Source organism: Chelon labrosus (assembly GCF_963514085.1).
Source record: "Chelon labrosus genome assembly, chromosome: 19".
Lineage (NCBI taxonomy): Eukaryota > Metazoa > Chordata > Actinopteri > Mugiliformes > Mugilidae > Chelon > Chelon labrosus.
This window is the reverse complement of record NC_140352.1, coordinates 6,391,920-6,408,347: the sequence shown is the minus strand read 5'-3', so window position 1 is coordinate 6,408,347 and position 16,428 is coordinate 6,391,920. Positions and strand designations below refer to the sequence as shown.

At 42.7% G+C, this 16,428-nt stretch overlaps 1 protein-coding gene across 1 annotated transcript; it reads left to right on the top strand.

The window, feature by feature from the left end:
• Positions 1 to 7,484: 7,484 nt before the first annotated feature.
• Positions 7,485 to 10,913, top strand: LOC311504902 (C1q-related factor-like; the record flags this gene model as incomplete). Its single annotated transcript, XM_084568241.1, has 2 exons — positions 7,485 to 8,147; positions 10,734 to 10,913. Exons 1-2 carry the CDS (start codon positions 7,500 to 7,502, stop codon positions 10,911 to 10,913), a joined length of 828 nt encoding a protein of 275 aa, XP_084424367.1. The 5' UTR covers positions 7,485 to 7,499.
• Between the last annotated feature and the right edge of the window lie 5,515 nt (positions 10,914 to 16,428).

Genomic DNA, 16,428 nt, shown 5'->3' with positions numbered 1-16,428 from the left:
AGGGAAATATGTGTCTACTGTCGGCGAGGAGAGGGATTCCAGTCGGTGGGAATAAAGTAGTCAGACGGGCTCTGCATTTGGCCCCTTACAGCACAGCAATGTGAGCCATGACTCATAGAAAATAAGTCTGTGAACAGATGGGACAGTGTTGGATGTGTATAGATAGATAGATAGATAGATAGATAGCAATCTAAATCTATAACAATAGAGAAATCTATATACAAAATATTTACAAAAAAATAAATTATTATTTACTTAAAGGGGAACTACTATTTTTTACAACCTGGAATTTATTTCTGGCATAAAATACGATCATTTACTCATTTGGAGTCTTTCGGAAGATATTTAGTTCCAGTGGAGCGCCGCGTATATCCATATAGTGGGAGTGACTGGGGCACCGAAACGCAGCCTCTAAATAACACATTATCTCCTGCAAAACGGCTATGGTTCATCCACAACCTCAGAATCTGAAAAATATTCAGAAATGTTGCAAAAAACTAGCAGTAGCAAATTACAGGTAAACAAGTCGACCGTCGCAGGTGCACACAGCGCTCATAGATGACATCATCCATGTCAGAAGACGTCATCTGGGGTCTGTAGGTCAATCTACAGACCCCGGATGATGATAACCGGTAACTCCGGACTCAATGGGGAATAGCACTAGTGTATCATAACAAAATATTGGTGAAATGAATGAGTTTCACAGCAGATAATGCGTTATTTAGAGGATGCGTTCTGGTGCCCCAGTCACTCCCACTATATGGATATATCTCCAGAACGACTACAAATGACACAAAAGTTATATGGGTGAGTAAACGATTGTATTTTATGTCAGAAATAAGGTCCAGGTTGTAAAAAAAAACAATCCTTTAAATTATTATAAAATTAAATAATTCAAAATCATGTTACATATCACACCATGACCTGGATGACCGAGAACCTTCACAGACATCTTGTTATGCAATGTCGCATTACCAACGAAATAAAAATAATAATGAAACACTGTCACTTGTCGCTAAATCTAAGTTTCATAAAGTTTATGGGGTCTAGCATGTGTTTAAAATAACTCAAGAGAGCTGTTGGTTTGACTGTGTTTTCATTTCGGAGGCTCTGGTTTGTAGTACTATTGAATTGTGTTGCGTCTCGACACGTGTTTCCTTTATTTAGACAATCCCATTTTAGTCAGTGGGCTAGGCTACATAACGGAAATGCTTTTTTAGCTGTCATAAAGAGGGGGTAGGGGGTTCAGTGCAGGACTGTCATACTAGAGTGCATTCATTTTCACTTGTGTACCTAATGTTTTGGTAACTGAGTGCACAATCTGTCACAGTCTCAGTTTGGACGCGGAAGAATGAAACAGTGAGCCATCCCAGCTCTAACGACCCGGAATAGTTGGCAAATCCCACTCGCTATGGACAGCACCAGGCACAACAGTGTTTACAATCTGTGGCCTAACATGGCACATTTTTTCAATTCCTTCTCCGTCTCAACCTCACATCCTGAAACAACAATATTTGAGGATTGAAAACCAACTGCCAAGCAAACCAGCTAAGGAATTCCCACTGAATCCCAAGAGGGCCTACAAGGCAGCGGTCCATTGCCTAAAAAGGAAGAGTCCAAAAAGAAGGAATCAAGGAAGTGACTCTGTTTGAACCCTTGTGTAAACATACAAGGGATTGATATGCTTCCCTTTTATGTAAGGGGTTATTATAGCAAACGTCCAAGAAGAAGAAGATGGGGTCAGAAATTCAACATTATCTTGACTTTCTGTTTAAGCTACTTGCACCACACCACTTTGTTGTTATATACACTTTACTTACTAATACGCCAAATGTATTTCACCTCACATCTCCTAAAAACCAGATAAATACTCCATCTGGTGGAGTTCATCCTGAATATAGACATCAAAGATGGCCTGGCGTTTCCTTAGCTCTCCGGTTACCGACAAGGCCATCTCGTGTGTTCATGCTGGAATGTGCAGCGCTGCACAAGATGGGTGGTCCACACCTTCCCCTACTGCCCCACTCCCCCACTGATAAGACAATCTGACGTGATCCTGCTGCTTGCATGGAGGTGGGATGATGTCCTGACATAACAGTGTACACTTAAATCCGTACATTTAGAGTACAAATATGCAGAGATAAACCATTTATTTTGGGATATCTCATCAAAACACATCCTGGAATTATCATTTAATATGACAATCTGTTAAAAGAAGTCTTTAATATCAGGGTTTTCATAATATGTTGATTGCTAGCAGCTTTTCTTTGCTTCATTTTAATCTCCACAAGCCGTAGGCGCCATCCTCTGGTTCAAAGGCGTAAATGCAATCAGTGGAGACTGCAAAATTAATTATGAATCAGTATGGGTGGAAATTATGGCACAATCATTTTATCTCATGAAATAATTGAACATTGGGGCAGAATATGTGAGTAACTGCAGCTCAAAGGGCAAGTTAGCTCAGGAATAAGGCCAAACGGGCAGTCATTAGTTACACTAATTACCAAACGCCAATCAGCAGTTCTGTCACAGCAGTTGTGATGGATGGAGGACATCCGTTGGTACATCACTGATTGTGGCATAGCTAAAAGCAAGTCAGAGTAAAAACATTTAATCTTCTTAATCACTGAATATTTGTATGGTTACTTGATGTTTTTCCAGTTTATGAGTTAACAAAGACTTCCCGCACAATATAACACGCTTTCAAGTATAGGTGGCCACCAAAGCTTGTTTTCACGGTTGAGGTGAGATCGAAACTTTGAAAAAGTGAACAGTTGAGCAAGAACAGGAACCCCAACATCCTGTGCTTTGCGTCTCCACCCAGCTACTGCTTCTTTCATTTTAACGCATTTATCTTTATAACAGTAGGAAACAAAGAAGCGTATCATGTTAGCTCACTGTTACACTGCCAGGAATCCGAGGGACCACAGACTGCTTACAACTGTGGCACCTGACTAAAACATAATTTGGTTTTTGCACAAATAACATGTGGATTGAAAAAAAATATATATATATATACAATGCCACATCAATCCACACATCATTACATTTGAACAGCTCAAACTGCACCTCTTCCTCATACACTTTCAGAGGTAATGGTACAATAAAGTACTTTAAAAACCTACAGAAGGGCAACACTCAAAAGCACTCCAAACTGGAATTGAATGGTGACATTGCTGACATAAAATCAGACGAGGCGTGAAAGACTATAAAATAGGTTTCACAAGAAACCCTTTTGGAGATACACGCATTTGCTTTCTGTCTGAGAGCTCTAGAGATGAGATAATCGATATCAATTTCATGTGTCTGCACTAAATATGAACTTGGAGACGGTGTGTTTAAAGCCTGGCTTAGCAGGAAGATTGGGAGAAAGTTCAAAAACACAGACTTTATAAGCAGAGGTAAGGCTGGTGTGTTACTAATAGCACATACAAAGACCAGAGTCTTCGTCTAGTGGACATTTTGAGCAAAAATATGAGAAAGTACAGACTGCAAATTAATAATTTATGATTATGTGTGATAAGAGGTCCATTTGGCAGCTTTTTGCAAGCTGGCAAAAGTTGTAAAAAATTGGAAATTTTGACTTTGCGTAAAGCCAAGATTAAATCACTAAATGACAAACTGAGTAAAGCATTTCAGTTCAAGAACAGAGAACAAATAGACAGGAAGCAGGAGAAAGCCTAGGATCATGCCTCAAAGGAGACATAGCCGTCACGTCTGTGAACTGTGATTTGAATACGACTTTAATTAAGCATTAGCAATAAGCACAGATCTTAAATGAAGACATGGAAGGATATTTAGTGTGAGATTCTGCATCGGCTCAATTAAAAAGTCAGAAATTTCCTAAACTGTGCTTTATTCATTTGTCAATGTTTGAACTGTGTTTGTGTGAACCCAATTAACAAGCGTTGCTTCCATAGTTAAATTTTTCAATGACATATCCCTTCGAAACTTTTGACAAATTTGTGACCAAATAAATGCTAATGTGCATCTTATCCACTCCCCCAAAGGTCCTCGTTTGAGGTTTAGTTTGGTGGATTGTTAATTGTAAATACAAATGATCCATTTAGTCCCAACAAACTAACCTCTAAACACGCCGTCTGTCCACCCCAGAATGAATTGTAATTGCGCTGTTAATCCTTTGTTTTTTCCGGCTGATACTATCATCGAGTCTATATTCTTTGTGCCCAGTGTGCTTGTTCTCAGCGTCCTCTCTATCTGGCATTAACTACCAGTCTTTAACAATGATGGTGAACATTTCCCGCTATCAGCAGCTTAAAATTGTTGAGTTTTTCTGCAAAACATGTACCATTGCATGCTGATGTCTGCATGTAGTTTAATAAGCCACATAGTTCTGTACACCTAAATACATAGCAGGGGCAGAAGAAGGAGTGCAGGTTAAAATTTTAAATGGTTAAAATAAAATGTGTGGTGGTAACATGCTGTGTGACAGGCTATAGGACCACAAGAGGGCGCTAAAGTCTGGGATTAAAGTAATAAACATGAGACCTCGACCATCATCCTGAGTATGTGGTCATTTTACAAATTCAGGGGTCAACCCTGTGATGTAGTTCATTGTGTCATCAGCTGGAGAGGACTCAGCAGGACAGTGATTCATTGTCATGTGCTGTGACTTCAACGGCATCAAGAACGTAGAAGCCCCTCTCTGCTTTCACCACTTTATGAAAATCTTATATCATCCGGTGATTCCTCCGTGTTCAGTCATATTGTCACAACATATAGCTCGCTTTTTTTGTTGCTTCTGCTTGTTCTGTGGCTGAATGTGTCAGTTAATTGGTAGTGAAGTAATTAGGTTCAGTGGTGTATGGTTGTCAGATGAAGACAAAACAAAAGCATCATGTTCGTTGCTTCCTGGAGGCTGTTATGCAAGCAGATACGAAAATGCAACAAAATCCAACTGTTGTTTTATCTTTATCTTCTAGCTGCATCAAATGGAAAGAATTTTGATGTATCGGGCATATTTTTACACACATTTTCTTGAACTTCTGAATTTTGTATGTGCGGAAATGTAGGACCTTTAGTGGATTTATTAATAAATGTTCTGTGGTTTCTGTGGTTGTTCCTGTGTTTGGTGATCTGGTTTTGTGTAATATGAGGAAAAAGCAAAGTAAACTGACACAAATATACTTATATTAGTAGACAAGATGTTCAGGTGAAATCATGCTGCAGCATTATGAGACAATACATCATGTACCATTATACTTCCTTTCTGACTCAATCATGTTCTGGACAAATCAGTGGGCAAAACCCCTTACGACAACATGGGACGTTTACATGACAGTTTATATGACATCAATACAGTAATATTTGTCAAGCATTTAAATCCCTAAATATGACCAAAACGGTTGTCTGGTAATTGTATCCATGAACAGATTTCACAGCATAGTTTGTCTAATGTGAAATGTGTGCAGTTTCTACTGATCATGCATGTCACAAAAGCAATTTTTCAACCAGTTTTACTTTATGGATGGATTATATGAAAGTCAACACTCATGTTTACGTCTTTAAAGATGGATCAACATAGCCCTTTAATAATAATTCGATGTGTTGGAAGCCTCTAGGATGAATAACAAAAGACATATGCTCAGAATACTCACACAAAGGTGGGACATTGCAACAAAACATAATAACAAATATGATTTATTAAATTATTTTAGAAGTTGATCAAACCAACATGAAGATAAAGCAAATGCGATCTACTTTGTGCTAATCTATATAATTCATAACCTTTACACCATCTATTATTGCTGCTCAGTTGTTGCAGGTGATATTTTAATGGGACCTTTTCACAGCTGTCATTTTGACACCATGGCAAGACAAGTGTAATTAACGATATTTATAGCAGCTGCACTCTGTTGAGGTGTGCCAGTTCCAGGACTTTTTCTCTTCTGAATCCGGGGCTCACTGTCATCTCTTCATGTGACACCGAAAGCTGCACTAAAAATAATTTTTTTATAACAATGAGACGAGTGACAAATGGCTGAAAGACAAAACTAGCATAAAGCTGGCCAACATATGTCGAGCATGTAGCAGGTATTTCCCTGAAGAGTTGGTGGAGTGAACAGAGTTAAAAGTGGAGTCAATGTTGGCTATATACGCTTGTAGTGTGGACAGAAACACAACTCTGGATGTGAAAATAGGCCACAGTTTGTTCATGTTTGCCATATTAACTTATGTAACGTAACGTTATTAGATACACCTGCTGTTTTTGCTTCTATAACAAGCCAAAAATCAGTATAAATGCCACTTGTTTAATATACAACAGTCACAGCCGGCGGTCTGGGTAATAAAAATTATCAGCTTTAATTTCAGAATTGGTTTGGAATTGGTTTTTCAGTTTGAAATGATGTCTGTTCTAGTGACGTTGTCATAGCCCTTCTGGCCTTTGCACCTAATTTGGAGACTAAAGGACCAATCTTTCAAAAGAGCAAAATTTCACTTTCAAATTATGAACTTCTCTTTAAGTTTGCCAGTTTGGTGAAGGTCACAGATTAACTGACCAACCACAGATGCCTGGAATCGTTCCAGTAACAAGAGCCGACTGCTCACACGCACAAAACACACACAGATGTGTACCTCTGACTTCAGAGGACGTTGCATTTACTTAAATTAATTTCCTGGCGACCTTAACCCTAATATAACCTAACGGCAAAGCTAAATGACCTTAAACGTGACTTAAACTTAAAATGTCATGGCTATTGTTATGGGGACTTGCATTTTTACCTTAAAAGGAGGACGTCCCCATAATGTGACTGTGTAAACAGACTAGGTTCCCCACAATGTGAGTTATACCTGGATGATACACACACACACGTGAACACACAAAATTAAAGATTATCTTGCATGAGTGCACAAACAGTTTCATTAAAATAATATACAAAACTATAAAAAGTATACTATTTTTTCCCATTCTTGTCTTCATCATGCAGTGAACAGTGAATTAACTCATTGGATGTCTTTCTCTGTGCTTTACGTATCACACTCCTCCTCCTCCTCCTCCTCCTCCTCCTTCGTGTCTTCCCTGGCTTTACACATCTGCCAGCAGGAGAGTGCCCTCCTCAGCCCTGACTCAGACGGTGAGTTAGTGTTAGTGTTATGTTGCTCACTCTCTCCTCCCCTTGCTTCTTTTTTTTCCCCTCTCTCAAGCTGTCTTACTCTCTCCCTCCTCCTCCTCTCCTCTTGCTCTCTCTCTCCTCACTCTCTCAATCTCTCTCTCCTTTTGATCACTTTGGTCCCTTGCTCCACTCCCTCTCTCTTACTTACTCCTACACAGCTCTGTCACTCACTCACACACTCTTACAAGCGCTCCCCGGGCACCGACTCCTCTCTCGGAGATCCTAGCTGTATCTGCGTTTTGCCAGGTGGACGCACTCCCCGCAGCCACCATTTCCACCCCGGAGAGTTCCACGCTGGCAGCGCAGCCCCTTCCCAGGCTGAGCATCGGGCGAAAGACCCTGGTGGCAGCTGCTGTGGGGGTCATGCTGGTCCTGGTTCTGGTGGTCCTCATCCCTGTGCTGGTCAGCTCTGTTGGCACAGGTGGCACAGACGACAGCTCGAGCCACTACGAGATGCTGGGTACCTGCCGCATGGTTTGCGACCCCTTACCCAGTACGGGTACCTCAGGCCCTGGAGTGCACACAGGCACAGCTTCGGCAACCACAAGCCTACAGGTGGATGACCAGGAAGATCTGAGTGATCACAGCATCGGCCCACCGTTGCCTACATACGGTGCTCACGGCCAACAAGGCAAACCAGGACGCCCTGGGAAGCCTGGACCCCCGGGACCTCCCGGAGAGCCGGGCCCACCGGGCCCTAAGGGACCGCCAGGAGATGGTGTGGACATTGTACGGACGGGGATTCTAGGTTTAGGAGGTAAAGGCGCAGTTAGCACGACCACATACAATACCACTCCTCGGGTGGCGTTTTATGCCGGACTACGAAACCCACAAGAAGGTTATGACATACTCCGGTTTGATGACGTTGTGACAAACATTGGCGGTAACTATGAAGGCGCAACGGGCAAGTTCACCTGCAAGATCCCTGGCACCTACTTTTTCATCTATAATGTGCTGATGAGGGGAGGAGACGGCACCAGCATGTGGGCTGATCTGATCAAAAATGGTCTGGTGGGTAGCAGTTTTATTTAATAATTTAATGTTTGATTTGAGAAATTGTAGAAGCCTGGATTCTCAAAAGACAAGAAGATAAAAATGATCACTGTCTGATATTATGAGTTATGAATCCTGAATCACACACTGGGATGAACCCTCATCTGAATGCTCAGGGAACAGTGTAACCAGCGTGCTGGCAGTCTAAATTGAGTAGTCATGCATTCATGTGTGCTGTGATTTTAGCTCTGGTTGCTCCGATGCTATAGTCAAGTATAATGACAATGCACAGTGGCACACTGCCAGATTGTGTATCTCTGCATATTACACATCAGATGATGTACACGTTGAAGTGAGGGGAAGGAGTGCAGCGCTATCTCCACTCTGCACACATCAAAACACAGCCTGGGGTAGTGGCTAGTTCAAAGCTGGTGCCCTTTGAAATACAACAAACTTCAGGAAACCATGATGTGCTGGTTTAAGTTATCAGACTGCCTGTCAGACCAAAGCGTTGCAGTGTCGAATCATGATATTTGCCATATTCATGGATAATTTTGTAATGTCTTTAAGGCTCCAGGTGGTGACACTGATCAAACACCATGTAAATCTGAGCCTCAACACTTTGATGCAAACATCTCAGCGAGACTGCAACAGGCTGCACAGACATCGGACACAGTGAAGCCTCTACTTCAAAACGAAACAGCTGTAATATAAATTTGTGAAGCTAATAGCAATAAAAGCGATGATAGCAATCAAAGACTTTTTAGGTTCAGCTGCATTACCATCATTTTGTTATGCTACGTAGCATTGTAAGACACTGCACACCACACTACCACACCAAACCCATTTTGCTGTCATATTAGATTAAATCACACCGTTAGTACCTCACACTGCAAACCAAGAACAAAACCGACGCACGTCCATGAATAATCTCTTAAACACATCCCCTAATGTTGGGCTTGCATGTTTACAGATACCTGCAGGGATGTGCAGGCAATTTTAGGAGCAGGGGCTGAGCTAAAAGAAAGCAACCCCACCCTTTTAAACATGTCGACATTCACTTACGTTGTTAAAATGCACAGCGGATATTAGTTTTAAAGCCTTTTTAAATCAACTTCCATCTTCAAACTCAGAGGGGGGCTGCTAATAGCCCGTAAATTCAGCTTTATGTATTTTATAGACTCAGATAAACCTTAACCGACTGTCTTAAGCAGGGGAAACAACATGAAATACAAAATTCTGAATAAAAAACTTGTATTTTTTTATATTATAGCCTAAATTCCTTGAAGAAAATGAAAGATAACAGCTACAACACACTTACTACATACTACTAAACTCCAATACAGTCCCTGCATGGTGCCCTCTGATTATTGAGGACCAGTTAAGAGCAAAATATTCATGTAAACCCACTGCAAACCAGGTATAACTACACAATACGTTTGTGTAATTTCTATTGACTGTATGGTACATTCTCTCACGTGAAAGAGAGTTCAAAAGGACGGAGACATTAATGCTGCCAACTATGACACTATGAAACAATTGCTCATTGAACTGTAGCCCGACAGGCCTTTTTTGAATTATAATTATTATAGGAATAATGGCACAAGCCACAGTATAATTAATATAATGTATTTCATTGGTACAAGGGGGCACTTCAGCCAGGGCGGGCAATGTGGAATAGGGCCACTTTTAGCCACTTTACATAAAATAGAACACCTAATTACTGTAAATTAAATTGTCAGTCAGTGTTTATGTGTCAGTGGTGGACAGAGGGTGGAAGCAGGGAGACTTTAGGCTGCAATGCTCTCACTCGCGTCCGTCTCCATCATCATGCTGTCATGCGTCGCTCACACTTTCATCTAAAAACCCCTCTTGGCCTCTTGACACACACACACACACACGCTTCTTCAAAATTCAGATTTTGGTTAGTTTAAAGCTTGTCACCGCAATCTGGATTACATTTTAATGGGTGGTTTGGTGAAGCAGGAGCGTAACAGCAAACCTGGCATCATTAGACATTAGCTAAAGCTTAGAGGGGATATTTCCTCCAGTGACTAAGCGTACATTCAAAGGAACTTACCCCAGTTTCAGTTTTTACTCTGCAGAGAGATTTGGGTGTGATGCTCCGTATCTAACACCCTCGGTAATTACCCGGTGTTGACACAATGACACTTGCATTTGGGAGAACGCGACATTTTCGGCGCTGCACCCAGAGAAAGGTGGATGTAAGAGGAGAACACGAGGCAAAAAGGGAGAGCATGCAGTGCCATCCTTCCTCAGAGGCAGACTGACTCAAGCCTGACCCTCTCAGTTGAGTCATGAGATATAAACAAGATATTCACCACAGGGGACACACTTACACAAAGTCAAAGTCTCAAATTCAGCCAGCGCTTCTTGCAAATATTCTTCTGTTTGAGTAAAATGACTTTGGCCTGTTGCAAATAAATACATTTTTCGCAATCAGACAGTTGCATCCTTTGAACCTATAATTTGACTTAGGTGCATGCACTTTGCATGTTCTTGCAAGATAACTGTTCTTACACCTTTCCCTAAACATTCCTTAACTTCCTCTCTCCTCGGCCGTGTGTGCATGTCGTATTCCAGGTCAGGGCCAGCGCCATTGCCCAGGATCAGGACCAGAGTTACGACTACGCCAGCAACAGCGTCATACTTCACCTGGATGCAGGCGACGAGGTTTTCGTGAAGCTGGACGGGGGCAAGGCTCACGGCGGCAACAGCAACAAGTACAGCACCTTCTCAGGGTTCATTCTCTATGCCGACTGAAGACCGGCCAGGGGCTCAGAGGTGAAAGGTCGCAGCCAACAGACGTTCACTTTCTGACTTTCACTCGGCTCTTGCAGAGAGGTTAATGTTCCCCACAACCTCCGATCCACAGTCTTGTTGGCGACCGAGCGTTAATACAGTGATTCAGACTGTGGATTAGGGGGTTATCGGTAACTGTCTACCTCCTCATCCATACATTCCATTGTATGCAGGGTGCCTAAGCTGCTGTTCTGATGGACGTTTGCCACGTAACTGTGTCAGTCACTGCCATGTGTCATGTTGAGGCGCAGAAGCGATTGTGACAGTGCAGAAGCCACACCGTCAATTTTCGAGCTGTCATTTCAAATTCAAGTCTGGAAAACCCACACTGGTGGCGACTGCAGTGTTTGTAGATGTGCGGTTTAGATTTGTGTTGATGTCTTCGATGCTGTTTGGATGATAAGATGTTGTGCATTTGTGACCGAGGGAGCCTACGCCGATCAGCCACAACATTACGACCACTGAGAGGAGAGGTGAATAACATTGACCATCTTGTGACAATTCAGTGTTCTGCTGGGAATCTTTTGGACCTGACATTCATTGGTGTGGACGTTACTTAGACATGTAGCACCCACCTAGACCAGACCAGGCACACCCACCCCATAGCAATGACACTCCTTGATGGCAGCAGCCATCCCCAGCAGGATGCAGCCACAAAAACACTTTAGGAACAACTCAAAAAAACATGAAGAACAGCACAAGGTGTTGACCTGGCCTCTAAATTCACTAGATCCCAAACTAATCAAGCACCTGTGGGATGATCCACAGAGGCCCCTCCCCTCAAAGGCCCCCCCACTAACAACATTCTGTTACCAGACACCACAGGACACCCTCAGAAGGCCCATGTCCATTCTCCGATGAGTCACAACTGTTTTGGAGTTGCTGGCGTACACAAACTGTTTACACAATATTAGGAAGGAAGGTGGTCATAATGTTATGCCTGATCGGTGTATTTTGTAACAAGAAATGCTAATTTGACGACGCCAAGAGGAGATTGTGATGCTTGAACTGGTGACAGCGTCACAAAAAATAATGTGTGTTAGTGTGATCAAGTCATCTCATATCAGCTGATTATATCTGATATATTATTAGTGGATAAGCTGTAAATCTGATATTAAATCTTGATGTCCGACCAGAGTCAAGTAAGTGTCAGCACAGCACACATCATAGATCCTACTGTGTGTCCATTAAGATAATATAGGTGTTGGTAGCTATTTGAACAATATTACCATGTAACGGTTGAAATGTATAATATTTATTTATTTAATTCCCGCATGCAACACCTGTTCAAATGTTCTGTGTGCTTCCGCAAATGATAAATCGTGATTTTTATGGCTGTTGGTTTTACTTTTAATGTCCATGACGTTTTATTAAATATGATTTTCTTTTGCATTTCCTTGCTTAACGCGTGGTTAATGTCAGCCATCTCATCTAACGGCGCCATCAGCTCCTCCGATCTCTCATTTGTTCCAGCGAAGCCGGGGCTTTAGTCCCCCAAATGTTACACTCAAGAGGGGCCCCGGCCTGCGCAGCGAGAGGCAATCAACGCAGAGGCGATCACTGAGGGGAAAGAAAGGGAGAAATCGCAGCTGTGTTAAATGCCAAATGAAGCGGGAGATGAATGCGCTTCACAATCAAAGGAGGGCTGTGGCGTTTTTTTTGTTGTTTTTCACTTTTTTTCCTCTAATGGGTGTGGAGACGCCGAGATACGACGGGAGAAAGTCAGGGGGACGGGTGTTAGAACGTATCATGACCAAGCTTAGATCAGTGTCGCCAAGTAATCCAGGGCAAATTAGGCTCTGCTGTGACTGCGACACAAGTGCGCGAGACAAGATAATAGCTGCGGGGCTTAAACTGTAAGAAGCGATATATGTTTTTCTTTTTTTTTTCTGTTTTCTCAACAGCAGCTTTGATATTAGGAAATTCGCCTTTGACAGAAGTGTCTCCGACTTAGTTTGAAAACGCAAAAGTTAAGAGTTCAAGAGCAAAAAGTTAGGAAGACGTTCGAAATGCAAACTCTCACCAAAACGCCAATTAAAGCTCGATTAAATTCTGCATTGTACCGTGGAGCTGTAAACTGATATGAGCGTAAACAGGTGATTGAAAAGACAGAAAGACATCACCACCGTAGAGCTTCATGTTGTCTTGTTTAACTGCTGCATGCAGTAAGAGCCAGGATGTCCTCAGGTCTAAACTTAAGCTTGTCTTAAGACAGCAGAATTCCTCCAGATACAATTAAGACGGGGGAGGGAGGGGGATCCGTGCATAAGCAGAGGTCACCCGAGCCACGGGGCAGCAGCCGAGAAACAAGCGCAGGCTGTTTTCTCCTTGCAGGGTGTATGAGCACATCGTCAAATTAGAGACTTCATGTCACAATGTCAAAGACAAACGCCCCCGGACTGCGAGGAAAACCGCTTCCTCTGCTGAAACCCTCGGTGCTGAACATCGCCCGAGCGTCTGCAACATGTGTACTTTTTCCTCAAGTCCTCCGGGAGGGAGGCGAACGAGAGAGCGAGATAAAAACAAATGCACCTGAAATCGTTAGTTTGTTTCTGATTCATTGCCTCTGCAAAAAGTCCTTTAGCAATGATGTCCGCCCTCTTTTAGGCATCCATTTTTTTTTTTGGAGCCGTTTATCGAGGTCAGAGTCGCGCTGGCAACGACGGGAAGCCCAAATTTTCTCTTGGCAGGCACCGTCTTCGCCTCGTCCTGCGGAACTGGGCGATCCTCCCCGCTCAAGCTACTGTGCTCGTGTAAGCATCACAAACCTCCTTCCTTTGGCGGGGAGAGGGGGGTCGGTTTTGACGGTGACTTCTGCTGAACAGCGCGACAGGACACTTCTGGGCCGGTGTTTTAATTTGTGATGAAACAGCAGTTGGACGGTGCACACCGCTTGAACCTTTGACTCACATTTCATCTCCCGTCCTTCCCCGGTTTTAGATAAGCATTCCTCCCAGGAGAAGGGCTGTAAGCTGCTTTGTGTTGACGTAGGCTTCGACTCTTGGACTGGGATGTAGGCATGTGTAGATTTGTGTTTTATCTATTCATCTTTTTTACCGTACCTCTTTTCATCATGCATAATTGCACTGATTTGAAATCCAGTACGCAACTGAGGGGACATTTTGATTCATTCGCTCCCACCCACACCTCATCAGTAAACGGAGATGGCTTCAGTCTGACATTTGCTGGGGCCGGTCGGCGAGGCGCGAGGCTTATCTGGCGACTGCAGAGCGCGCGTGCGTGTTTGTGTGTTCGTCGGCGTACGGGTCAGCGTACGGGTCGGTGTGCCTGTGCGCCTTTTAGTGTCTGCGAGACGGGATGACGCTGGGCTCGGAGAGAGCGTCCTCCTCTGAAATGTGCCGAGTGACGTTAATGAGCCCTTGGTGTTGTTATCTTGAGCATCCCCACTTAACTCACCAGGGGAGATTCAAATTAGAGATAGATGCTTTAACTGTGGAGCTAAATTGCCCGTCGAGCTCTTGGTGCACTTCCTCCCTCACAGTGCACAGCCACCTGCCCACACTTGGGAGCATTAGAAGATTTGTGGATTAGAATTTGACACAAAACTATAAAAGATCTCCAACAAATGTCCTTTTAATTATTGCTTTTGACATGGTGCATGCTCTCAGAAGTTAACTTGGATAAGACAGCCCATGAAGAATTTTCCTCCTCTGTTCCTTCAACTATTGAAGGGACCAACAGCAAAGGCCGTTTTTCACTTTTTCTTTCTTCCTTTCTTCCTTCCTTCCTGTGAATGTGCAGCGTGAAGCAAACCCAAATGTTAAAAGGCCTCTTTGGCTCGTCCGCCAGGCAAGTAATTTCAGTTCAAGAGAGTGGGCGCCATCTTTGAGTCCTGTTCCTTTTAATACAAACCATGAGCTGCACATTGAACAGCGCTCTGGAGCAAATACAAAGAGAGATAAACGCCTAAAACCCCGTCATTTATCAGGTACGAAACAGCCGTCAGTGTAATAAACGCTGCTAAAGCATAATTCATTCACATTCTTTAAGGGATTGTGCAGCAACTGTGGAATGTAGATGACGGTGTGTGTTTGTGCCTTAGCTTATATTTTAACTTTTGCACAAAGTGACTGCACTTAATTTACAGTTACAGTGACAATAAAGATATTCTATTCTATTCTAAAACCTCTTCAGGTCAGGACTCAGCCAAGGACAAGAGAACCACTTTAGGTCTGAGGTTTGAAAGAGTAAAGGAAGCTATCTATATAAAAGTGGAAAACCTTTCTACGGTATATATATAGATTAAGTAGGCTGAGTCTGTCTTAACTAACATCCATTAATTTTCTGTAACCGCTAACATCTCTCCCCAAATAGTTTCATCCTCATTCACACCTTGAGTCTGGAGCTGCTAGTGAAGTAAATCGTATCACAAAAAGAGGAGACCACTCAACTTTTTGTCCAGAACGTTTTCCAATTGCAGGTGAGTGTTGGATCATTAACAGACCTCTTAATGTGGGTTTCAGGAAAACCTAAAAAGTCCAGCTGCCTTAGTTTTAGCTGACCTAGATGACATCTTCATGACATGTCCGTAAAATTGATTTTAGTTAGCAGGGAATCTGCTTTAAATGTGAGACTCGAGTTGCTATTTAACCCGATACACACTTAGATACTTTACTTGACAAATTAAAAGTTTAGGAAACAGAAAAGAGTCGATGTCATTCATCCTGTGGGAGCAACAAATGTCTGATAGTTGCTAAGTAATCTCACTAAAAGCCAGAACAAGCTACTGCTGCTAAAGAAAACGTCAATATCATCTGTGTTGGTAAAAATTCATCCTCTGAAAAACATGAAAGTTTGCACGTTAACCCATCATACAGTTGCTGAAATATTTCAGTCCGGATCAAAGCCTGTAAAGCGGCCTTTCAGCACCGCCGGCTTCAAACCAGCGTCTCCTCACCGCTGTCCTGCTGTCAATAAGCGCGAGTCTCGCCAGCTGCTCTGCCGTCCTCCTCAGACCCGTTATCTCAGGGGTCACCACAAGCCTGTGCACATCGCCTCGGATGCTAAAAATAAACAGTATGTACACACTAGCTGGAGTCACCCCCTCAGGCTGCCAACGGGAAAAACACAGCGCACCGCTCTTCTTGTGCCCTATTTGTGATATAACATCAAGTTTGCAAACATGTCGGAATCGTTCTTTTTTAAGTGTGGATTCGCCTTCAGCGTGCATAGGTTCCATTAATCGCCTTGCACGACATCATGTCAACGATCCTGCTGAGCCAGCAAACATGCGTAGGGCCGTGCAAACATGGCAAAGTCTGCACAGATGTCAGTGAATACAACAAAAAGGCATGACTACGAGGAAGTTTGTGAGGCCTTGTCTACTGGTTTCCCATCAACTTCCTCATATTTATTTAAGTTGTACAACTAATAACTGCAAAAAACTGCAATATTTTGTGTATTATTGTATATTGTATAAAATATACGACTTATCAGAATCAGAATCTTTACTGTC